The 25,991-nt window shown below is 40.9% G+C and overlaps 1 protein-coding gene and 1 long non-coding RNA gene across 4 annotated transcripts in view; one reads left to right on the top strand and one right to left on the bottom strand.

Annotated features, from left to right (window-relative positions):
* FNIP2 (folliculin interacting protein 2) overlaps window positions 1-24,362 on the bottom strand; it is a 77,253-nt gene extending 52,891 nt beyond the window's left edge. Inside the window, exon 1 of one of the 3 annotated variants that reach the window (XM_070757289.1) lies at window positions 23,846-24,362. In XM_070757289.1, the coding sequence (XP_070613390.1) occupies window positions 23,846-23,958 (113 nt within the window). In that variant the 5' untranslated portion in view covers window positions 23,959-24,362. Of the gene's footprint in view, window positions 1-23,561; window positions 23,807-23,845 lie in introns of those variants that run through there. The other 2 variants (XM_070757290.1, XM_070757291.1) reach the window with 2 other exon arrangements.
* Window positions 15,210-23,530, top strand: LOC139170295 (uncharacterized). The gene is made up of 4 exons (XR_011559588.1): window positions 15,210-15,302; window positions 16,090-16,207; window positions 18,636-18,739; window positions 23,039-23,530. It is a non-coding gene; the product is annotated as an uncharacterized lncRNA (long non-coding RNA).
* Window positions 24,363-25,991: the final 1,629 nt, after the last annotated feature.

Genomic DNA, 25,991 nt, shown 5'->3' on the forward strand with positions numbered 1-25,991 from the left:
CTTCCCAGCAACCTCCCAAACCCCGAACCCGGAAGTTTGGCAAAAGTTCGGGGTTCGGGAGGTTGCTGGGAAGCCCCCCAGGCCGGCTGGCACCTTTTAAAACAGCCACGCGGCTTCCCAGCAGCTTCCCAAAGCCGAACGCCAAACCCAAACTTCCGTGTTCGGCATTCGGCGACTGCTGGGAGCCACGCGGCTGTTTTAAAAGGTGACAGCCGACCTGGGGGGCTTCCCAGCAACCTCCCGAACCCCGAACCCGAAAGTTCAGCAAAAGTTCGGGGTTCGGGAGGTTGCTGGGAAGCCCCCGAGGCTGGCTGTCACCTTTTTAAAACAACTGCGCGGCTTCCCAGCAGCTTCCCGAAGCCGAAAGCCAAACCCGAACTTCCGCGTTCGGTGTTCGGCGACTGCTGGGAAGCCGCGCGGCTGTTTTAAAAGGTGGCAGCCGGCCTGGGGGGCTTCCCAGCAACCTCCCGAACCCCGAACCCGGAGGTTCGGCAAAAGTTCGGGGTTCGGGAGGTTGCTGGGAAGCCCCCCAGGCCGGCTGGCACCTTTTAAAACAGCCACGCGGCTTCCCAGCAGCTTCCCAAAGCCGAACACCAAACCCGAACTTCTGCGTTCGGCGTTCGGCGACTGCTGGGAAGCCGCGCGGCTGTTTTAAAAGATGACAGCCAGCCTGGGGGCTTCCCAGCAACCTCCCGAACCCCGAACCCAGAAGTTTGGCAAAAGTTCGGGGTTCGGGAGGTTGCTGGGAAGCCCCCCAGGCCGGCTGGCACCTTTTAAAACAGCCACGCGGCTTCCCAGCAGCTTCCTAAAGCTGAACACCAAACCCGAACTTCCGCGTTCGGCATTCGGCGACTGCTGGGAAGCCGCGCGGCTGTTTTAAAAGGTGACAGCCGGGCTGGGGGGCTTCCCAGCAACCTCCCGAACCGAACCCGGCGTTCAGAAAAATTTTGCCTCGTCTTACGAACTTTTTTCGAGTTACGAACCGGCGTTCGGGAGGCTGCTGGGAAGCCCCGCCGCCCGGCTGTCACCTTTTAAAACAGCCGTGCGGCTTCCCAGCAGTCTCCGAACGCCGGTTGGTAACTCAAAAAAAGTTCGTAAGAAGAGGCAAAATTTTTCTGAACCCCGGGTTCGCATCACGAGTTGTTCGTAAGACGAGGGGTTCGTATCTTGAGGTACCACTGTACCAATTTGTTTTACTAGAATTAGCAGAGACTAGGAGGGGTAGTCTCATTTAGCAACTGTCTCATTTGCCGTTGTTGTTGTGATGATGATGAAATGTAACTTTGCAATTACTGTATTTTTTCAGTGTATAAGACGCACCTAGATTTTGGAGGAAAACAAGGAAAAAAGTATTCTGAACCAAATATGTAGTATTGTATTATATTGTTTAATAAAAAACGAGTGTGGCAGAATACTTAATACAACCATGTATACTTTTTAAAACCATGTACACTTTTTACAAACTTCAAACTTGACAGCTTCAAGACTTGTGGACTTCAACTCCTAGAATTCCTCCACCAGTCATGCTAGCTCAGAAATAGGAGTTGAAGTCCACAAGCCTTACACTTGCCAGGTTTGAAGACCCTTGCACTCTTAACCTCTAACTCAGGTGTCTTCAAACTTGACAGCTTTAAGATTAGTGGTGTCAAACTTCACTGTGCTGCTGCATTTTTTCGCTTGGTTGTCATAGAGACGGGGAGGGGTAGTTCCAAGGAGGGGGTTGGGAAGTGTGCATGAGGAGAGTTAACTTTCGATTTCCCAGGTGCCAGGAGGAGTCCGTTAGATGGAAAATTCCTGAAATGTGACGGGAGGAGCAACATGGAGCACCTGATGCATCTGGACACGGGAGATTGGGCAAATGCCCAACAGGGGGTGGATAGGGGTTTTTTGATATGTGTGTAACACGCCATTTTCCCTCAGACTTTGCTTTGCTTTCGATGCTTCAAGTTCTGATTTTGATAAATTCACTTTGAACCTTAAAAAAAGGACTCTGAGTTTTATTTGTCTGAATTCTGACGGATAGCCTTGACAAGTGGACTTCAACTCCCAGAATCCCTCCACCAGTCATACTACCTCAGGAATGGGAGTTAAAGTCTTAATTTTGCCAGATTTGAAGACCTTTGCCCTTTTCTTCCTGTTGCCCCATCTACCGGAGACCTTTGCATTTTCTTGCAAAATGGCATTGTGGTTGAATCAGCTGGAGACAACGATGGGCTATTTAAAGCAAGGAGACTTTTAAACGTGACTTTTCTTTGCAGAGACGCTTAAGAGTTCCTTGGGAGATTGCTAGGCGTTTTGAACTACCATTTATGCGGTGTGCTGTTTTCAATCTCGCCTCTTTCGCTTGGCTGGGAAGGTAACAATTCAGCAATTTGGGAAGTTTAGCACGTTGTGCGAGTTCATTCGTGTTTGCCAGATTAAGGGTAAAATGCGATTATAAAGGCTGTGATCTTTCCAAATGGAATTGGAGAAAAAATGTCACTGAACTCCTTTGGATTTTGAGATAGAAATTTCGCAACGGCCGCAGGAAGGGTGAAAGCCAGTTCATAAACTCACTTCCTCTTCCAGGATTTCAATTTTCAATAGTTACATAATGGAAAATGAAATTTATCCCTCCCCCCTGCCCACCAAATGCCTCCTCCACTGGCTGAAAAAGTAGTTGTTAAATGAAACCATGTCTGTGCTTATGATCTTCAGCTTTCTCTGGCCTTACAGTCTACTGGAAGTTATAAGGACTACCGTATTTTGGGGGGTATAAGACACACCTTTTTACCTAAAAAAAGTGTGTCCCAAACCTGGGTGCGTCTTATACACCATATGTTGCATGGGGGGGGGGGAGTTGGGCAACAGTCAGCAGCAGCAGCGGCACCCTTCCTGTGCTTCAGCGGCGGCTGTCCCAGAGGCCGCTCAGCATCCCCTGGCTGGAAGCCGGCGGCTGGGCTCTGAGGATGGGCAGGGCACTGGGCATTCAGAGCAGAGGGCACCAGCTGTGGAATTCCTGAGTTTCCCTCCCCATGGGAGTCCGGTGGGTGTTGACCGAGCAACCCTCCAGCAGGCCGAAAAGCAGCTCGTGCGAGTGTCTGTTTCAGGGCTCGGGCAGGGGCTGCCTCTTCTTGGCTGAGGCATCTGAACTGCAGGCAATGTCGCCAGGGACCCCACAAGGAACACCCATTGCCGGGCAGGTGAGGTGGGGCACAGGGTGGCAGCTGGGGAGAAGCAGGCAAGCATCCCTTCAGTGCTCTGTGCATCCAGCCAGTGGAGGAGGCCCGTGGGGTGGCCCTGATCATCCAGCGGGAAGGAGCTTGGCTCCATCAGCCCCCAACCCAATCTCCCATTTTTGGAGGTGCCTCTGACTGGGCGCGGCGGTCGGCAAAGGGCGCTCCAAGCGAAACTGCCTCAGCTGGGGAGAGGCAGCACTTGTCCAATCCCTGCCACAGCCGCTCGCCCGAGCTGCTTTTCGACAAGTCTTTATGCTGACACAGAAGAGTTTTCCTGGAAACTCTACTGTTGCTAACTCAATTAGAAAATTGTTTGGGGCTTCCGGTGGTGCTGTCTCTGTGACAGGAGGCTGGAGAGCAGAGCTGTTTATCTTGCAAACCCTGTGTTTCAGATATAGGTTGCTTGCTCCCCTCTTTTCTGGTACCCATGCATTCTAGTTTACCATGAATCCATCAGTTTCTTTTCAACTCTGCTCAGATTTTTATCAGTTGCCTTTGAGATGAATATGGTAATTTTAAACTCTGATTACAAAAACTTTTACGAACATAGAATAATCCATATTATATATGTATAAATTGAATAAAAAATACTGTGAGATTAATCAAGTCCAATTTTAAAATCAATGTTTTAAAAACTGCAGAAGTCTACTGTTCTTAAATACTAATAGTACAAAAGGCCCAGTTTACCTCCAAAAATAGATTGATTGGCTTTTTAAAAAACAGATGTTTATCTATACTATGAATATTTGACCCCCTGCAGATGTTTATCTATAATATGAACATTTTACCCCCTGCAATTTGCATACCGAGCAAATAGATCGACAGATGATGCTGTTAATATGTCTCTACAACATCTAGTACATCTTCAACAACTTGAATCTCCAATGACCTACGCTAGGGTCCTCTTTGTAGACTTCAGTTCAGCATTCAACACCATCATACTGGACATTCTCTTAACCAACTAAATCAGCTAGTGGTACCTGAACATACTTGTAAGTGGATCACAAGCTTCCTAACAGACAGGAAGCAGCATGTGAAGCTGGGAAAAAATCACATCAGATACATGTACAATTAGCACATACACACACACACCCAAGGCTGTGTACTCTCACCACTTCTCTTCTTTCTATACACCAATGACTGCATCTCAAACGATCTATCTGTTAAACTACTGAAGTTTGTAGACAACACAACAGTGATCGGACTCATTCGAGACAACGATGAATCCGCATACAGAGGGGAAATTGAACAACTAACCTTGTGGTGTGACCGGAACAATCTAGAACTGAACATACTCAAAACCATAGAAATGGTGGTAGACTTTAGGAGAAACCCTTCCATCCTTCCACCTCTCACAATACTTGACAACACAGTATCAACAGCAGAGACCTTCAAATTTCTAGGTTCTATCATATCTCAAGACCTAAAATGGTCACCTAACATCAAAAACATCATCAAAAAAGCACAACAAAGAATGTCCTTACTGCGCCAGCTCAGGAAGCTCAAACTGCCCAAGGAGCTGCTGATACAGTTCTACAGAGGAATCATTGAGTCTGTCATCTGCACCTCTATAATTGTCTAGTTTGGTTCTGCAACCCAACAAGACTGACAATCCAACAAATCAGAACTGCAGAAAAAATAATTGCTGCCAACCTGCCTTCCATTGAGGACCTGTATACTGCATGAATAAAAAAGAGGGCGGTGAAAATATTTACTCACCCCTCACATCTTGGACACAAATTGTTTCAACTCCTACCCTCAAAATGTCGCTACAGAGCATTGCACACCAAGACAACTAGACACAAGAACAGGTTTTTCCTGAACACCATCACTCTACTAAACAAATAATTCCCTCAACACTGTCAAACTTTTTATTAAGTCTGCACTTCTATTTCTACTAGTTTTTTCTCATGATTCCTATCATCCATTTTCTCCTACTTAGGACTGTATGACTGTAACTTGTTGCTTGTATCCTAAGATTTTTATTAATATTGATTGTTTCTTCATTGCTTATTTGACCCCTATGACAATCATTAAGTGTTATACCCCATTTCTTGACAAATGTATCTTTTTCTTTTATATACACTGACAACATTATGCACCAAGACAAATTCCTTGTGTGTCCAATCACACTTGGCCAATAAAGAATTCTATTCTATTCTGACATTTTCAAAAAATCTCTGTTCAACCAGTCAGGAAAGTGTATTTATAACTAAAAATAATTCAAGGATAAAATAAAATATACAATATTAATGGAAATATTAAATGCTGGGGAAGCCAATCAGGTTCCTCATCAGAAACCTCCAAGAAGCTCCATCAATCAAAGAGATTCCAAATATTCTGAGTTAAAGCAAATTTATCAAATGATTTTTTTTAAATCTAGAATTTGATGGGCTGAGGTAAATCTAGTCTAAATGAGAATCACTGGTCCATTAACATATACATTAATCAATGAAATTTCCCTATAAATTGGAGATATTGTTAATCAAGTTTAGAAAGCACTGTAATTGAAAATGGGAAGATAACTGGAAGAATCTTCAGGGGATAAATGTAATAAAATAGGAGATAATATACCTGAACTAATCAACAAGGCTAGGACGTTTCCCCAATTTCATAATTCAATTGGTTCTAATTTCTTAGAGAGAAGTGTTATGAGATTAATCATTTAGTCTTATGATTGCTGTGATACACTTTAGAAAATCTAATCATCTGTGGATGAGTAACTGAAACAATACTATTTGGTATAAAAATTAAAAAATAGCAATAAAAGATTTATAATCAGTGCATGGTTTCCTAAACTTATCATGAATTAAGGAGGTAGTATTATATTGATTTATCACAGATGTACATGTTTAGATATATTACATTTATAGAAATCATGTATTAGGGATGTCATATTGTAAAAGTGCATCAGGTGACGTGTATATAACAATACTTACATAAATTGCATAGGATGTGAAAAATATTTAACATAATCTATATTAAATGTAGTTTGAATTAAAAATAATGATTTACTGAGAAATTAGATATACAGTGGTACCTCTACTTACAAACTTAATTAATTCCGTGACCAGGTTCTTGAGTAGAAAACTTTGTAAGAAGAAGCAATTTTTCCCATAGGAATCAATGTAAAAGCAAATAATGTGTGCGATTGGGGAAACTACAGGGAGGGTGGAGGCCCTGTTTCCTCCCAGGAGATTTCTAGAGAGGCCCCACGGAGGCTTCTCCCCACCTTTTCCAGCGCTGTTTCCTCCCAGGAGATTCCTAGAGAGCCCCCATGGAGGCTTCTCCCTGCCTTTTCCGGTTACAGTTTCAGAGGCTCGGGTTTTTAGTAGAAAATGGTTCTTGAGAAGAGGCAAAAAATTCTTGAACACTGGTTCTTATCTAGAAAAGTTTGTAAGCAGAGGCGTTCTTAAGTAGAGGTACCACTGTATTATTGTATTTTTACATACAATACTGACATGGATACAATTTCCACAAATCTATCAACTGCTGCTTTCCTATACAAAATAGTCATGTACAGATTTAAGGATATTCTGCATAGTCTTCACATTTCTATAGACACAAAGCTGTTTCAATGAAGCAGATACCAATATCAAATAAATGAAGGATCCTATTTTTTTTCAGATGATTCCTCATTTCACATACAGTGGTACCTCTACCTAAGAACATCTCTACTTAAAAACTTTTCTAGATAAGAACTGGGTGTTCAATATTTTTTTCCCTCTTTTTAAGAATGATTTTCTACTTAAGAACCCGAGACTAGAAAAATTTCCGAGGAAATTTGAGAGCGGCATGAAGGCCCGGCCAGTTTCCTGCCATTCCCCCTTTAATCCTGGCCATCTAGGGCTTTTCTGGGCTGCCAGAGGAGCCTTTCAGTGGCGCTTAAGGAGGCTTTGGCAGTCCAGAGTGAACGGAGAGTTTTCCTTTTTCTGGGCACTTGGAGAGGGAATAAACCACTTTGCTGTGGTGACTCCCTCGCTCTGCCTCCCATACACCCGGCGTGAGGTTGCCTCCCGGAGTGTCTGGGTGCAGAAAGGCAAAAGAGGGCACTTCGCCCTGGCTGGATCAACTCGGCTTCAGCCAAACCGGTGAGTCACCACAGTGAAGGAAAGGTGCTGGCTAAAAAGTGACCGAGCGAGGGAAGGAAGAGGAATCAGGTAGCAGCAGCAGCCGCCTTTCAGCCAAAGGAGAGGGAAGTTCCCCCCCCCCTCATCGCCTGGGTTTCTCTCTCTGGAGGCAGCCTCACGCTGGGTGTATAGGAGGCGCGTGCTCCTCCTCGCTACTTCACAGTCCCTCTTTTTTAAAAAAAAAACTTAAAAGTTTTAGATTTTTTTTGATGCCTCTCACCTCACCTTCTTCCTTCAGCAGCGACTGTCCTCCTCCTCTTTTTCCTCCTCCTCCCACCCAAATGCCGAACTTTTATTTCTTTCCTAATGGGTTTGCACGTATTATTTGCTTTTACATTGATGGGAAAAATTGCTTCTACCGTGTTTCCCCGATAGTAAGGCAGTGTCTTACTATCTTTTTACCCCCAAAAGCCCCACTGTGTCTTACTTTGGGGGTATGTCTTACATTGTCCCGGGCACCGGGGCCGGCTCGTCTTCGGGCGCGGGGAGCTGCCGGAAAGGAGGCGGGCGAAGGAGGGCGCCTGACCGCGCCACTCACCTTTCCGCTCGCCTCGGAGCCGATCGGCCTCACTGGCCGCTTGCAGCTGAGCCTCGGCAGGGGAAGAGGCGGTGGCGCCGTGGCGAGCGAAGGCGAGGGGTGCGCAGGGAGCTGCCGGAAAGGAGGCTGGTGAAGGAGGGCGCAGCTCCGGCCGCTCGCCTCGGAGCCAATCGGCCTCGCTGGCCGCTTGCAGCTGAGCCTCGGCAGGGGAAGCGGCCAGCGAGGCCGATCGGCTCCGAGGCGAGCGGCCGGAGCTGCGCCCTCCTTCACCAGCCTCCTTTCCGGCAGCTCCCTGCGCGCCCCTCGCCTTCGCTCGCCGCGGCGCCACCGCCTCTTCCCCTGCCGAGGCTCAGCTGCAAGCGGCCAGCGAGGCCGAGCGCCTCCGAGACGAGCGGAAAGGAGGCGGGCGAAGGAGGGCGCAGCTCCGGCCGCTCGCCTCGGAGCCAATCGGCCTCGCTGGCCGCTTGCAGCTGAGCCTCGGCAGGGGAAGCGCCCAGCGAGGCCGATCGGCTCTGAGGCGAGCGGCCGGAGCTGCGCCCTCCTTCAACAGCCTCCTTTCCGGCAGCTCCGTGCGCGCCCCTCGCCTTCGCTCGCCGCGGCGCCACGGCCTCTTCCCCTGCCGAGGCTCAGCTGCAAGCGGCCAGCGAGGCCGATCGGCTCCGAGGTGAGCGGAAAGGAGGCGGGCGAAGGAGGGCGCAGCTCCGGCCGCTCGCCTCGGAGCCGATCGGCCTCACTGGCCGCTTGCAGCTGAGCCTCGGCAGGGGAAGAGGCGGTGGCGCCACGGCGAGCGAAGGCGAGGGGCGCGCAGGGAGCTGCCGGAAAGGAGGCTGGTGAAGGAGGGCGCAGCAATAGTATTTGTCTAGTTTTTTCCCCCTTTAATTCCTTTTATACTACCGTGTTTCCCCGAAAGCAAGACATATGTCTTACTTTCGGGGTATGGCTTATATAAGCCGACCCCCCTGAGACCCCCCATATGTCTTACAATCGGGGGGGTCTTACTATCGGGGAAACACGGTAGTTACAAACTTTTCTACTTAAGAATCTGGTCACTGAATGAATTAAGTTCTACAGTAGAGGTACCACTGTATATAGATTTGGCCAACTTCCAAGCACAAAGCACTCAGCAGAATGCATGTCAGGATATATCCAACTTTTAGTATTTTGGTATCATTGAAACTTGGGCATGTTTTCCTGTTTCTAGAAATTCATTCTATCACTATGTCAGATAGGAGAATCACAATAATTTTTATTACAGTTGTCTTTAATAAAAAATTGTGTACAATGGCCAGTTCAACTGAAACTTGTTTCATCATCCTTCAAGTGACATATGTAGGTAAAATGTTTTAATTAAAAATAGTCCCAAGCACACTCTGGTACAAAACTTAGAAGTATGCTACAATTCAGACAATAGTTCATAAACTTTTCTTTTATTGCACTGAATGTTTAAACTAAAATAATCTAACTAAACAAAAGAATCCAAACAGTGATACATGATCCAAATATATAATGATTACTGGCTATACTAACTGTGAGTAAAAAGAGATACCGGTATTGTAATTAAAAAAGGAACAGCTGTGGAAATTTAGCCATGAATTAGGACTTGTATTTTCTTTCAATCTTTATGGGTTTGCATTTGAAGATTAATAAAAAGGGAAAATCAAGGAATAAAGATTTATTTTCCATATTCTTTTTGGGTTCAGAATTGAGTATCTTCCAGTCAAGTGTCCTCCACATTGCTTGATTTAGGACAAAAATGCCAAGCCTTATTTTACACATAGGTTTGTAACATTAAAAGCACTCTAGAATTATGCTTATAGTGGCAATGAATGAATGCTTGGAAATCTCAGATGAAAAAATTACTTCAGCCTGCAATTGGATTAAACTTGTTTTCTAGAATTCATGGTCAAAGCAAATTGTTTTATAATCAGATGACAGTTTTAGTTTTGTAGTCAGAAAATATTTTTGAAAATAGACTGAGAATGAGTAATACTTTAGTTGTAGGAAGAAAAGTTATTTAGCTCGCTGAGAAAATTGTTAAAATAGGCAAATAAATATACTGTAATTATAATGGAATATTAGTTGACTTATCTCCAATTATCCAATACATCATAAAATTAAATTTGACACCTAAATGGTACCACCCTCGAATACTTTCAAGATATTTATCTCTGATATTTCTAATGTCTGAATGTTATTCTATTTATCTTTCAAACAGGGCATACAAAATTTTACAGAATTTTTAAAAAACGGTTATAAACAGGGAAATTGCCTCGGGAACTGTCCTACAAACACTTGGGCGAGAGTTTGCGTAAGAATTCAAAGAATGTTATAACAAGTATATTTGGTATTTCTTTTCTTGAGAATAAAAGTTCAGTGACCTCTTACAAAAGATGAGGTTGGAATTTCACTTTTCTTGCATAATGTTCTAGCGAAAAATGTATGCAATTATTCAATACAATATTCTTACTATATGCAGAAAATGCAACCAAACTATAAGAATAAAAGATAAACTGTAGATTTCTGCACAAAATAATCTATTCTTATCACAGTTTTAATGTTTTTTTAAAGTATCTAAAATCCAGTGTAAAAGTGCATGCAGTTAACAGTAATTAAAAATATTTCCATCCTAGAATAAGAAAATCTCAGTTGGTTTCTTTTTTAAAATATAATCACTACTTTACTCACGTCAGGAAGATTATACACACACACACACACACACACACACACAAACCTTTAGTGATTTTCATATCTTTGTAAGCCATATCGTAACACAATCATAAAGTTTTCCCAGGAGTCACCCTATCTTTACTGAACAGAATACTCTAACGATTGATTTTGAAATAAATTCAAACAATTGCTATGTTTAAAAAAATGGAGAATATACTCCTCATAGAAATACAGTGGTACCTCGGTTCTCGACCACAATCCGTTCCAGAAGTGTGGTTGAGAACCGATTTGGTTGAGAACCGAATTAATTTATCCCATAGGAAATAATGGAAATGGATTTAATTGGTTCCCAGCCCATTGACTTGCTGGGAACCAATTAAATCTACAGTATTTCCTCTATTTCCTATGGGATAAGGATCTGAGGGGACGGGGTGAGAGGGAATGGGAGTCGGAATCCCGACACGCCCCTCCTGGCCGCCCTCTTAACAGCCTCCCAGTCTCTACCTTGTAACTGCTCCAAGCTGCAGGAAGGGTAGGGCTGGCTGCAATACCGGCAGTTTTGGGGGGCTCCTTTCCTCAGTGGTTCAGTTCGGTACCTCCAGGCAGCTGCACCAACTTTTTCCTTCCCGGCAGCGACGGCTCCGGCGGCTTACCTTCATCACATGACATTCCTGACGCTGCTCCTCCTCGTAGGGAAGCCGCCAGAGCCGCCGCCGGCGGGAAGGAAAAAGTTGGTGCAGCTGCCTGGAGGTACCGAACTGAACCGCTGAGGAAAGGAGCCCCCCGAAGCTGCCGGTATTGCAGCCAGCCCTACCCTTCCTGCAGCTTGGAGCAGTTACAAGGTAGAGACTGGGAGGCTGTTAAGAGGGCGGCCAGGAGTGGTGTGTCGGGATTCCGACTCCCATTCCCTCTGACCTCGTCCCCTCAGATCTTACATTTCGGATAGTAAACAAAATTTTCTGTTCAGTATCCGAATTTTTGTTTGGATACCGAAGCAAATTTTTGCAGAAAATTTTGTTTGAAATCCGAAATGTATGAAAACCGAGGCGTTTGAGAACCGAGGTACCACTGTAGAAAGATTTGTAAGACCACTGACATAGAAATCAGCAATTTTTGCCCAAATCTTGCTGCTGGAAGGACATTCGTGTGAGAGAGCTGAATCTCGCTGCGGCGCCTAGAACAGCAGCTGGGGCCAGCAGCAACAGCAGCCTGCCCAAGCTCTGGCCACGTGGTTTGCTCTCTGCTCTCAACATGCCTCAGGCATCTCTCAGTGCATGTGACGATGGCGCCCTGAGCGAGTCGTGGCCTTAAGGAGCAGCACTGTGCTCCTGAAGGCCATGAGTTGCTCAGGGCACCATCGCTGCACCGAGAGAGGCCTGCGGCATGGGAGAGCAGAGAGCAAGCTGCGCGGCTGGAGCTTGGAGCCACCCAGCCTGCTTCCTGCACCATGGCCCATCTTCTCAGGAGATTGTATAAGCACCAGAGCGAGGCTCAAGGTAAGGGCTGGACAGGCCACTTGCAGCATGGCAGGCAGTGACACGGTGGAGCAGGCAGCGGGTGGGCCGCTCATGGTGAAGCTGCCACTCGTGGCGCAGCGAAGCTGGCAGGCCACTGGTGGCAGAGCTGCCACGGGTGGAGCAGGCAGGTCGCTTGTGGCGGAACCATAAGTGGTGCGGCGGGGCAGGCAAGCAGCTATCATTTACCTAATTTTGGTCGGGTTTTGAGTTTTGCTTCTGCGCATGTGCGGAAGCAAAAAAACCCATAAATCTCTCATGCATATTTCCTCCCATGAGATTTGGCTTCTGCGCATGCACAGAAGCCAAATCCTGTGCCAGGCGCACTTGCGTGCCAGGCGCACACACACTCCCATGCTCCCAGCCCATTCTGGTAGCGCTGGGAATGGTGGCCTGCCACTGACTATAAGATACATTGGCTGTATTGGTTGAATCTTCATACTATAATAAACACATTAAGGGTTAATGTGATGTGCAAAACCAGACTCAACACTGCCTAAGTTGCAATAAAATTCATTTACAGTTTTCTTTTCTTTTACTGGCAATGAAGAATTGCCAAATACTTAACTGAAGTGTTCTCTCACATATGGCTTTATTTTACATGGATAGAATCTCTAAGCATGGCAATATGGTCTGAAGAGTAATTTGCAATCAACTGCCAAATGAATGAGCTCATTTATTGAAGCCAGTGTTGCTGTTAACAGCTAGAGAAATTGTACAGCAGCAATAAAACATCAATTTAAATGAAAATGCTACAAAGAACAGAAATGAAGCTGAAGTTATTTAGTGATTGAACCTGTCCTCTTGAGCTGGGGTTTGTTTGTTTTTTTGCAGAAAAGCTTTATTTTAAGCAAATGTATTGCAGAGATTTCAAAGGTATTTTGATGTTTTGCTTCCCTTATTTTTCAGCTTCATAATCCACTTTAATTGCAACCTACCCATATCAAATATTAAAACAGTAAATTATACAAATACATAAAATTAATCCTACTGAAGTGAATAAAGCAATCACAAATTGCAAGAAGTACCTACTTCAAATCTGAAGGTTTCTTGGAATAACCAGATCTTAATAGCCTTCCAAAATCCTGATTAAAATTCAACCTGCTCTATTTTGATAAGAATTCTGCACTGTGGGCTGAGCCAGCAATGAGGATGGCTGCCAGATGGTGTCAGCCCTATCAGACAGAAAAGAGCCGGAAGGGACCTTTAAGGTCTTCTAGCCAACCCCCCCACTGCTCAAGCAAGAGACCTTATACATTTAAGACAGCTGGCTGTCCAGTCTTTTTAAAAAACCTCTAGTGATGAAGCACCTACAATTTCTAAAGGCAAGCTGTTCTGTTAGTTAATTATTCTGTTAGGAAGTTCCTCTTTAATTCAGGTTTCTTCTCTTCTTGATGAGTTTTCATCCATTGTTTCTTGTCTTATGAAATTGACCAGATTAGGAAACTAATTCCACAGGAAGAGTAGAACAATACCTTCATTGAAAGAGTCTATAACCGTGATGGTGAACCTGTGGCACACGTGTCACAAGTGGCATGCAGAGCCATATCTGTTGGCACGCGAGCCGTTGCCCTAGCTCAGCTCCAGTTGTGCATGTATGCTCCGACCAGCTGATTTTCGGCTCGCTCAGAGGCTCTGGGAGGGCGTTTTTGGCCTCTAGAGGGCCTCCGGGGAGGGAGAAGGCAGGGAGTTTTTGCCCTCCCCAAGCACCAAGAAAGCCTCCGGAGCTTGGGAAGGGTGAAAAACAGGTCTATGAGGCCCACTCGAAGTCAGGAAATGGGGTGGGGGTGATGCACTTATGCACAGGGTGGCAGGGCAGCTAGGGGGCGGAGCATGTGGGGGGCATTGAATTATGGATGTGGGAAGGAAAAAATGGTTTGCCATCAGTGGTCTATTACAATAGAATCTTGAAAGTCTGATTATGCTTTTCTGCCTCTCTTTTTTATAGAGTACTACTGAAATTAGGACTGGTTGTTTAATAACCATTTGAAATGATGTCAGACTCCTCAAAAGCTACTTAAAATCCGTTTTTTAAACTTACAACACTTGCACACACTCACCCATCCTTGTCCACATTTTGGTTGCTAAGCAACTAGTTCACTTTACAGCTATCTGCAGCATCCCACAATCACATGACCATAATTTGCAATTTTAAAATGATCAGTTTCTGGTGTTTACTTCCAATTTCTGGCAAAGAGAAAAACCCAATTGGGAAAAATTGATTTGCTTATTGATTGCTGCAAAAATGTTTTAACATTGGATCCAGTTGCACAATGCCTCAATTTATCACTGAAGTCAGCTACAACATAATACTAGGTTCAATTACGGTTGTAAATCAGACTATCTATAAAGCAGTGAGTCAGGGAGGAGTCAGTCTGAACCCATTCATAATACTTAACATATTCCTTAATGATGGTAATTGGGATCAGAATTTTAATTGCTAAGCAATGTGTTTATAAAATCTGCCAAACCGCTGCATTGCTTAGTGATGGTAATCTTGTCAGTCGGGTACCATCGTTAAGCAAGGATTGTAGGTCATTAAGCCAGGACTTCACATGACTGTGATCTGGGATTTCCGGCTGGCTTCCCACACACAACAAAGACAATGAAGAAGCCAGAAGGAAGTCTGTCTCAGGCAGCTCACAAGCAGACCTGAGATTAGGTGATTGCTGCAGTGTTGACAGGCAGGGTGTGTGTGTGTGTGTGTGTGTGTGTGTGTGTGTGTGTGTGTGTGTGTGTCTTACATGGCAAATACAGCTAGGAGATGCTGTGGAATGCGGAAGGGTGTGTAGGCTGTTGCCATGGTGCAAGCATGGCTCGATGAGAGTTGGGTGCTGTGGATTGCAGGAGGATGCAAAAGTAGTTGCTATGACATAAAACAAATATCATCACATGATTGCCTTTAGAGTCTGTATGTGTTTTTCTGTGCCTGACTTTTTCTTTCTTTCCCTCCCTGCAAACCACAGTGATTGAAAAGAGATATTACAAGAAAGTAAGTTGTTTGCTCTTGTGCACATTGAAAGCAACGTGATCATGCTAGCAGCCTGGGAGTGGGAGTGAAAGACACACCAGTCAGACAAGTACATCGTTGTAATCTCTTTCTCTCCAATCTGTCTGGCCTGCGAGCGGGACAGAACAGAGAGAATGGAGAGAGAGATTTCAAAAGAAGAAGCAGTTGTTTGGCTTGTTCATTTACACACCAAGACCAACATGATTGTACTGGCAGCAGCAAAGTGTAAGGCAAAGAAGTTATATACTTTGCAGTTAAATAGTCTGCAGTTTTAAGAGTGATTTAAAAAAGGAAAGTTGAAGTAAAATCAGAAGCATAATTGTGGTTTCATTTAGCAACTGCTTCACTTAATGACTGAATTTCCATTTCTAATTATGGTTGTTAAAAGTAGATTTTTTGTAGAAATCTGGTTATTCCATAATTCTTTGATGGCAAGACTGCCATGGCCTTTATGACAGGTAACCTCACTGAAAGACCACTCATTCAGGGATCATTTCTGATGATGCTGAATGGGGGACTTATGACCAGTCTTTGTATCTGCTGCAGCGTTGATCATGATTCAAATACTTAGCAACTAACTTGCAATTGGTAAAGCTGCAGTATGTCACAGTGTTATAATCACCATTTCTGACATTCACTGCCTGCTTCCAACACACAAATTCAACAGAACATCATAAAATAACCATTTATAGACTAGCTGACACAATGTCACAATGGAGATTACATAGCCACAGCGTGCTGCAATGATGCAGGATTCATTTAACATGTTACCTTTGCTGCAACTGCCATTGTAAATCGGCAGTGATATGACATCACATTTTAGACAATGTTGCTTAGCAATAGTTGCTAAGCTCAATTACCATGCTTAAGTAATGACTACCTATAGTGGGTTCTACTTTAATATTTAGATTCCTAGTTTATAAATGGTTATAAATGGTTGCTCGATTTTTATTCTGATTTATTCTAATTTACAATGTTATGTTACAATTTATTTTGTCTGTTTTAATCCAAGTTATAGATCTGGCGTGTTATATGCTATGAAGGGTTGGCTGATTAGCATGGTATATATGCCTTGTAAATAGAAACGTAGGGAAGTCATGATATTGGAAGCCCGTGGTATGTATGTATTGGTATGTATTAAAAGCAAAAGTTTTTCAAACACTCCAATGTGAAATTTTAGACCTTAAAAAAGTCCCCTCTACGGAGAGGGGCGGCATACAAATCTAATACGTACTGTAAATACAAAAAATAAATACAAAATACTTGTCAGCATATTGCCCCCAACAATCTGGGTCCTCATTTTACCGACCTCGGAAGGATTGAAAGCTGATTTTTAATTGTGGGATTTTAATTGTTTTTAAATTGTCTTTTAGAGATTTTAATCTTATTTACAAGTTTTAATTTTTGTTGTAAGCTGCCGTAGGGAGATGGGCAGCATACAAATTGAATTAAATAAATAAATAAAATAAATAAATAAATAGTAAGAACAGAGATATATTGGTACTTTGCTGTTCTTCCCACCAATTTTTGGTAGATAATGGCTTTAGCTTGGTTGAATTCATTCTTTGGTAACCTCCAGTGGTATTCTAGGAGTTTCTTGACTCTTTTCAGTTTCCTTAACATTCCATGAATATGGTAATTAAGAGAGGACATGCAGGCATGATCGTGTCCAGGTGTGGCCCACTCCCTATTCCAGGGTCTCTGCAGAACTATGTAGCAGATCAGCAGGTATTTTTCCCAGCCACCTAATTGTATCCATTAGCTACTGGGAGGGGACCAATTGAATGGCTTTTCTGTGGGCGTGGTGGAGTAGCATAGCCTCATAGTCACTACGGTATGATTAGATGTCTGCACTTATAAAAGTTAATAATTGAAAGAAAGCAAAGGTCTGCTGTATAACACACATTAATATTTCTATTTTCTACTACATTCAGATCTGTTGCAATACCATAACAATTGTACTGAATTTTCATGCATTCCAAATAATATAATATAAGAACACTTTTGTCAAGATCTGAGAAATGAACTGACTCTTTCGTTTGCAAAGAGCTACTTGTTTTCTTACTTTGCTATCTATTGAAAAAAGGTGCCAAAGGACTCTACATAGTCAATAACACGTGGTAGCGTAAGACTTTAAAATACAAGACCAATCTAGAATATTTTTACACAGCTTAAGATAGAGAATTTGAAGCATTTATATGAATCAGGATGGATTATGCAACAAAATGATTATAGTGGGCTTGATTCGCAAAAGACTTAGGCTGAACAGATAATGGTGAGTAAAAGTCCATCAAATTTACAATGTTTAAAAGGGTGTTTCTGTTTTTTAATTCCTGTAATGTAAAACTTTGATGAATAAAAGGAGAGTAGTGTGTTCCTTATGAATGCAAAACCTATATTCTGATTCAAAGTATACATCTAAATAGCTAGAAGATGATAGAGATAGATAGATAGATAGATAGATAGATAGATAGATAGGTAGATAGATAGAAAATGAGATATATTTTCCTCTTATCTTAAATATTTCTTAAACATTGTGTATTATTTGTTTACAAGTATAATCATGTATAAGGCTGAACCCTTGTTTATAACTATTTACACTTCATCTTATTTGTGCTTCATTTCTATCATTCTACTATACCACCAAAAGAGGTATTAATAATAATAATGGAGTAATATTAAGGGACTCTTTTACAAAGCACAGTGTATGGGAGTCCCAACAGAATGTTTCTGGATATTTAACATAATGAATCTAAAAAATGTTACTAGAGTCAATTGGAGTGTTCTGTCAAAGCTGGGAAATATATTTTTAACATCAGAGTATATAATTAAATCACAAGAGTTAAGATTTTGCTTGCCACCCCAGAGTCTGATGATAAATAACTTTAAATACTATTGCATAACTTTAATTCTGGAATGCAGTAGAACCTCCTGTCATGACCATAATTTGTTTCATAACTTTGGTCAGAACCTGATTTGGCTATGACCCAAAATTTGGCACTTACAAAAAATATTTTTTAATGGGTCAGAAGGGGAAATTGTTCACAGCTGTGGCCTCGGTTTAAAAATGCATCAATAACATACACAATTATACATTTTTATCCAATCAGTCAAAAATCAATATCCTATTTTGCACCTATTTTTTACTCCTGTTCATCAGTCTGTTTTTCTTCATTTTGTTACATTCCCCTCCCTCTATTTCTATCTCCTCCTTCTACCTTCTTATTCCTTTTCTCCCTTTCCTGCTTCCCTCCATTCCTCCTTTCTCTTCTTGTTCTTGTTTAATCACTACCCAAGTATGTATTCGCAACCAGATTCAAAACTTTTGTGGAATTTTTGGTTGGAACCCAATTAGGTCATGGTAAGAAGTGTTCATGACCAGAGATTCTACTGTATGATAAAAATGTTTCAGGGATTAAAAGTGATGCAGCTACTATGGTAATGTATTCTTTAAAAAATCTATCAACTGATTGCTGCTCTTATGTCAGGTAAAATTCCATCAGTATGAAAAAGAAGACACCACATATTCTTTTTTTTCCTTATGTTTTCTGCTTCCAGAGATGTTTTTGGATGCTATTGAATTCTTCTTACTATGAAAATATTATTGAAGTTCAGTGCAGCAATTTTTCCCCTTCTTAATTTTGTGGGAGAGTTGTGGACAGGTAAGAACCTTAACTTTCCCTGAGAATATGGACTTAGCAGTTCTTACAATCTTCAATGTATCCCTTCAGGCTAATGTTCACTCATTTATCCAGATACGCACACTAATATGTTTTTTTAATTATTGCAAAAAAAATTGGTGAAATATAGAGCAGCATTGTGATTTGTTCAACATTTAAACAATGACACAAAATGTTTTAAAGCTTGAAAGCTTGAGCCTAGTGAGATGCTTGTAAAGATATGTTCCTTTTGTCAATCTTTTCATTTGATGTTAAAAGACATTCTGTTTTAATTAAAGATATATAAAATGTTCATGAAAATCTGAAAATCTGAAATGGCAAATTGAAGAATTAAATATCGGTATTTCATTTGCTAAGTACATTGCATTGTCAGAAACTTGAAATGTAGAATTTATTTGGATCATCTCATTCTGTTTCCAATGCTTTTAGGAACACCCGTAAACAATTACGGTGGGGAAAAAAAATATTCTTATGTGCTTTACAGTATCTAGCATAAAATAAAAGTCAGTGTCTGTCAATGTTTCTTTTAGAATACAGATAACCCATACTTTCCAAATTTTATATCTGACAATCTATACCAAAACTAACTGAACTGGTTTCATTATCAGGTTATAAGGAATGTATGTTGCTATGCCCTGCCCTTCCTTTCACCATAAGCAAAATATATATTAGCTGCATGACAATATAGGCACACAAAACAAAAAGGTATATTAGGTACATGGTAATATAGGAAGTCTAAACAAAATATTGAACCAATGTCTCAAGTTGCCATATAGCTCTTTCAGAGAAGATATATACACAATTTTGCCTAACCATCTGCACAGAACCTAAAACAGAAAACTTATAAAGAAAAATGTATACTGTATAGCAGTTTAAGTTGGCTTAAATCCATTTTCTCCCCTTAAAAGCTGGTACTGAGAATCAAAGTAATAGCTTGTATGAGTAATTATATATGAAATGTCATCAGAGTTAAAAAAAAAATTGCAAAACTGTTTGGCCCTTTCACTCAGCAAGTTGAAGGACCTGATTGCACTTGCACTCATAAGCAGACTTCCTAGAGATGTTGACTTTGTGTGGATAATAAAATATTGGACTCATTATATAAAATACAGTAAGATTTTTTTTAAAAAATGGTAGTTGGGCATATATATTAGAAAAATATGTGTATTTGAATAATAATTGCATTATATAAAGAATTATAACAAGGTACTGCTCAAATGCCTTTTTCTTTTATATTTTTTCACTTTTAAAGCATTTTTACACATCTTTTTTTCCTTTGGCAAAGTATTTTTATCTTTGTGTTTTTCCAGTTTTTTCATTATTTTAAAATGCAATACAAAATAAACCTTTAAAAGGGTATTGTAAAGCTATAATAGATGCAGAACAGGACAAAAAAAGTTGCCCTTTGGAGTAATAATAATAATAATTAATAATAATGTATTTGATTTGTATGCCGCCCCTCTCCAAAGACTCCGAGTAGCTAAAGTAATTATTTACACACACAAAAATCATACAGCAAAGCAAGCTATTAATAGGACAAAGAATTTTCTAGACAGAAAGTTGAATAACAATAATAACAAAAGTATTAGTCAATGAAGATGTAGATGCTTATACTGAGATATTTTATTACTCTATATTAGGATTTTTAATCATTTATTAAAGTTAAATATGTGAAGATTTAAGACACATAGATACAATATGCGTACAGTAGTTAAGTTTGGGATTTGGGATTTCCAGATGTGGTGATGTCACTACTATAATTTTAATAGTTTTAAAAGAAATTAAGAAAATCTATGGATGGGTATTTATTACCTTTAAAACCGAACGCAGCATGAAGTGCTGCAGGCTAAAAGGAAAAACTAAAAAACATTTGTCATCTACAGTACATATGAACTTCCCAGATGCATCCTATCTTTCATGCAATATAGAATACAGAGCCAGAGAGAGCAAAAGGGCAGAATCTGGCAAATGGATCACAAGATAAACAGTCACAAAGAATGGAATAGGATGTCATGTGAAAGCGTGCTGTCTACACATGTGATGTCATCACTCTGGCCTTGACTACTTTTGCCCCCAAAGGAAATGAATAACCAAATTCTGAACCATTTATTCAGCAAATACAAGAGAAAGATTAAATAGAGGTAGATATCTGAAAAGCATGAGAAGTTTAATTTGCCTGTATAACCAGAATTCTAGCTCCTTATGAATAAGCAAGCATGTCATTATTTCTGAATCAGAAGCCCTGGCTTGTATTCTTTTTAACAAACGAAGATCAAATATTAGAAGTTCTTCTTTGCTTATTTCAGCTAAACTAAAACTCAAGTTTAAGATCTTGGCTTGCACATTACATCAAACAAACCATGAATGCCAGCTTCCTGAATTGTTCATCTATTGCAGTTTACAAGAAAATTCAAGCATAACAAGACTGCTATATTTGCAACAACATTCTTATTTGCTCATTCAAAATGGTAGTTTATTGTGACATATAAACTGAGCTACAATATGAAAACAATAGTTAAGATAACTGCTTAAACTTGTTATGCATTTTAGAAACTGCTTATGTTCTAAAAACAGAAATATTTATATAATAGACGCTACCGCAACCTTTTTCTTCGAAACCAACAATTTGACTCAAGAGAAGCTACCGTGAAGATTGATACTCCTATTCATAAAATGCACAAACCTATACCACACAAAACTTCAGTATGGCCATTAATTCCTGTATGTTGTTGTTCAATGAACAACATGGATGGCATTATACACTGCTCAAAAAAAATAAGGGGAACACTTAAACAACACAATATAATTCCAAATAAATCAAACTTCTGTGAAATCAAACTGTCCACTTAGGAAGCAACACTAACTGACAATCAATTTCACATGCTGTTGTGCACATTCAACTTTGTACAGAACAAAGTATTCAATGAGAATATTTCATTCATTCAGATCTAGGATGTGTTATTTGAGTGTTCCCTTTATTTATTTATTTTGAGCAGTATACTATATTGTTAGACTATTTATCTGGTTCATTTGGCTATACACTAATTTCTAATAGACAGTCTAACTTCCAGCATCTAAATTAGACTGCATCCAATACACCTCTAATTAAGCAACATACTTTCTTTGGAACTCCTGTTCAATAAAACCGAAATACTTTGAAAATAAATTTCCCTGCCAGCAATTTAATGGGGGGGGGGGAGTTCCTTTGTTTCTGCTACTTTTAAAACTATTGGGAATATCACATAGCCCCATTCATCTATTTCCTTCCTATCCCTGGTTTATGCAGCCCTCGTTTATTTGCTTTGTCCCTAAATCTGACACTATATGGCTTTTGTGTGAGCACCTGGAAGGAGAATGTACATTTATTTATTATAGGCTAGAGGACAAAAATTGAATTATGCTGTTTGCTTGTTTTTATATTTGGTATTGCATTTGTAACATGCGTGCATATATGGATACTTATACAGAAGGGGGGGAATCAATTGTCTATAAGGCTGTTTATCATGCTAGATCAATTAAGTGTAGCATTCTACAAGTGAGATATAACAATACAGACTTCATTAATATTATCTAGTGTTACCCAACAGTCTTAAAGAACATTTTTATCCTACACTCTTCCCTATTTTCATTTATTGGACCTAAGACATATAAAGGCTTCCACAGTACAACTGTATTTTGATATCCATGTCTGTAAGAGAATAAAAATAGGATTCTGTGGTATTATGATGTAATATAATTATGTATAAAATATAATACTATGGTAATTGTCAGTCTGCCTAAGTCAGAAATTCTTGAACGGTTCTAGATTGTTCAAATATGCCAATAGTCAACAGAATTCAGACTCAATGCATTCAAAAGCAACTTACTTTTACATTCAAGGAACATAACTGTATAATAAAAGAAAAAAAACAGATGACAGAAGTAGAACATCTTAAATTTAAAAATAAGATAACAATAGAAAACATGCACATATATTTAGAAGAAATGAATGGGGAAGCACATTTTATTTATTTTTTTCAAAAATAAGAACTTTATATAAGCCTGCATTTCTCGCTATTCATTGAAGCTAAACTTTACGCATAATTGCATAGGAGAACAGTCTAGTAACCACAATGGGACATATAGTTATAAAGGTATAAAGGAATGGTTGTAAAACACAGTAATCATGTAGCAGTTCTACCACAAGAAAATTATAATTTTATCCCATACTTCTTCAAAGAGTCCAGAGAGAATCACATGTTCTTTCTCTGATGTCCCTCTACTTTGTTTTTTCATTTCAAGGATGAAGAGCTGGGAAGCAGGATAAAGTCTCCTGTTTGTTCATCACATCTCCCTGCTTTAAATCAGGCCAGCCAGCACCATCCTGTTGTCTTCTAGGTAAACTGAGCTCCCATCATCCCCAGCCAACATAACTATTGCTGAGGGCACTAGGAATGATGAAGTGAAAATCCATATTTTGAGGGGAGTGCTCCAAATTGTAAAGAATTACGTATCTTAGTTATACTTTTGGAAGTTCAATGTAGACCAAACCCAATAGAGTAAAATCCTATGTATATCTATTAAGCAATCTTATTGAATTAATTAAGACTTCTCGGATGTACTTACAAGACTTAGTTTGAGTACTTTAAAAGACAGGAGATGGAGATGGAGATGGGGTAATAATGGTCTTTCCAGAGAGAATTCTAACTCCCCAAATTATCCATGAGAACCAGCTTTTACGGTTACTGAATATGTGCAACATGTTTTAACCATTTAGGAGCCATTACAAAGAATAAAACCATATTTTTCTTGGTGTAGTACTTACTCCTTTAACCGAAACGACCAGCAGGAGATTATGGCATGCAAGATCGTTCTCCTTTTGGGTTAGGATTTAGGCTAATTTATCAAAACACATATTGCACTTTTAATAATAAAAGTAAGACTTTGATTATTAAAACATAGAAGGTCTACAGAGGGTAAAAAGTACTGGATATAGATGAGAAAAAGTATTCCCTACGCGCTCCCGGTCTCATGTTTTCGACAGTGGATGTTGTCTCAGAATGACCAACGCACCAAGGAAGACTCAAGATAACGACTGCATTTCCTCACCTGAAGGTTGAGCATTCCTTGGACAGTCTAAAAGGGGAAGAGGTCGAGTCGCCACTACTAAGCCGGCCACCGCCCCTTTTGTTAAACAGCTTCTGGAGCAGCGTCGGAGCCATGCTACTGCGCTTCCTCCTGAGCTGAGCGGAGGATGGGAGTGGAACCGGGGCGCACCAGCGACAGATCACTCAGCCAGCCGCGATCGAGACTTCCTATCGCTGCAGCGTCAGTAGCAGCCCCCATGCCAACTCCAAGCTGGACATCCAGACTTGCGCTAAGCCGAGTTTACTTAATTCATTCTCTCTCGGAGCAGGGCAGGCGCCTCCCTCTCTTTTCCTAGACTGGCATTAATGGAGCCGACCAGTCATATGACTAGGGAAAAAGCTGAAAGTGTTTGCTCGGTTTCACGCGTACCGCACATACAGCGCCCCCCACCTTCCGCCATTGGCTGCGATTTCAGAGCTCGGCATCTCAATCTTGCAATCTTTTCTAAACGCACAACGCCCCTTCTTTCTCTGTCACTGGGATTCTAAGCTTTGCTCCAGCTGGGCGCAAAAGCTTTGAAAGCTAGTCTTAAAGGTACGCGAGCGCTTTCCTTAGGTGTGTTTTTTTATTTTAAAAAGTTTTGAAATTTCTCGAAAGGAATAGAAAATTATATCAAAGATACTTATTTTTGCACTTCTAATATTTTGCAGTAAGGAGCCCTTATCACAGGACAACTGGGAATGTCTGATTCCAGTTTTTCGAGGGGAATACTTTAAAAAAGGACACATTTAATAATCCTTTGATATTGCTGCAGATTCCCTTGCTAAATACCATATTGCTTAGGAGGTGCTAAAACAAGAACTGTAATATCTATGTGAATTTATGAAAACTAAGAAAGTTTGTTGATTGTAAACATAATTTTCAAATAAGCTCCAAGAATCGAGCCATCAGATTTGATTGTTAGATAGCAACAGAAGAATCTAATTCTTTGCTGAGGTCTAATGATGGTCAGGATTTTAGAGCTCAAGTTTTAAAGTTTTAATTTAAAAGGGGAAAAAAAAGGGCCAGATCCTAATTTTAAAATAAATTGGCTTGAAAGTAATATGAAGCACTACTGCCAGCAAGTACCGTATTTTTCGGTGTATAAGATGCACTGGTGTATAGGACGCACTTAGATTTTAGAGGAGGAGAACAAGTAAAAAAGTATTCTGAACCAAATGGTGTACAGTAGTATTAAATAGTAATAGTAGGATAGGATAGGATAGGATAAGATAGAATTCTTTATTGGCCAAGTGTGATTGGACACACAAGGAATTTGTCTTGGCGCAGATGTTCTCAGTGTACATAAAAGAAAATATAGATTTGTCAAGAATCATGTGGTACAACACTTAATGATTGTCATAGGGCCAAATAAGCAGTGAAGAAATAATATTAATAAAAATCTTAGGATAGAAGCAACAGGTTACAGTGATACAGTCCTAAGTGGGAGGAAATGGGTGATAGGAATGATGAGAAAAAAACTAGTAGTAATAATGCAGACTTAGTAAAAAGTTTGACAGTGTTGAGGGAATTATTTGCTTAGTATGGCATTCAGGAAAAAACCAGTTCTTGTGTCTAGTTGTCTTGGTGTGCAGCGTAATAGTAATCTCTCCAGCCACGAGAAGGTGGGTTTGTGGCTCCTGGTGTTTTCTGTGGGAAATGTCACCCTTCCTTCTTTCTTTCCTTCCTTGCTTCCCTCCCTTCCTCCTTCCTTCATTTCTTTCCCTCCCTCTCGCTTTCCCTTTTCTTTCTTTCTCTCCACCTCTCTCTCTTTTTCCTCTCTCTCCACCTTTTTGCTCTCATTTGTTTCTCTTCCCCCCTTTTGCTCTCATTTCTCTCTTTCATTTGTTTTTCTCTTCCCTCTCCCTCTCTTTTTCCTTCTCATTCCTTCCCTCTCTCATTTGTTTGTTCTTCCTCTCCCCCGTTTTTTCCCTCCATCAGTTTTTCATTTTTCTCTTTTCCCTTTTCTCTCACATTCCCTCCCACTCTCACTTCCCTCCCCCCTCTCTTTCCTTACATCTCTGTATCTCTGGGAACAAGCCAGCAGCCTACCCCACTTCTTCTTAGCTTGTCCTCCGGGGATGAGTGGGCCGTGTGGCATCCAGCCAGCGGAGGAGCCCGCAGGGCA

Source organism: Erythrolamprus reginae, chromosome 7 (genome assembly GCF_031021105.1).
Source record: "Erythrolamprus reginae isolate rEryReg1 chromosome 7, rEryReg1.hap1, whole genome shotgun sequence".
Taxonomy (NCBI): domain Eukaryota; kingdom Metazoa; phylum Chordata; class Lepidosauria; order Squamata; family Dipsadidae; genus Erythrolamprus; species Erythrolamprus reginae.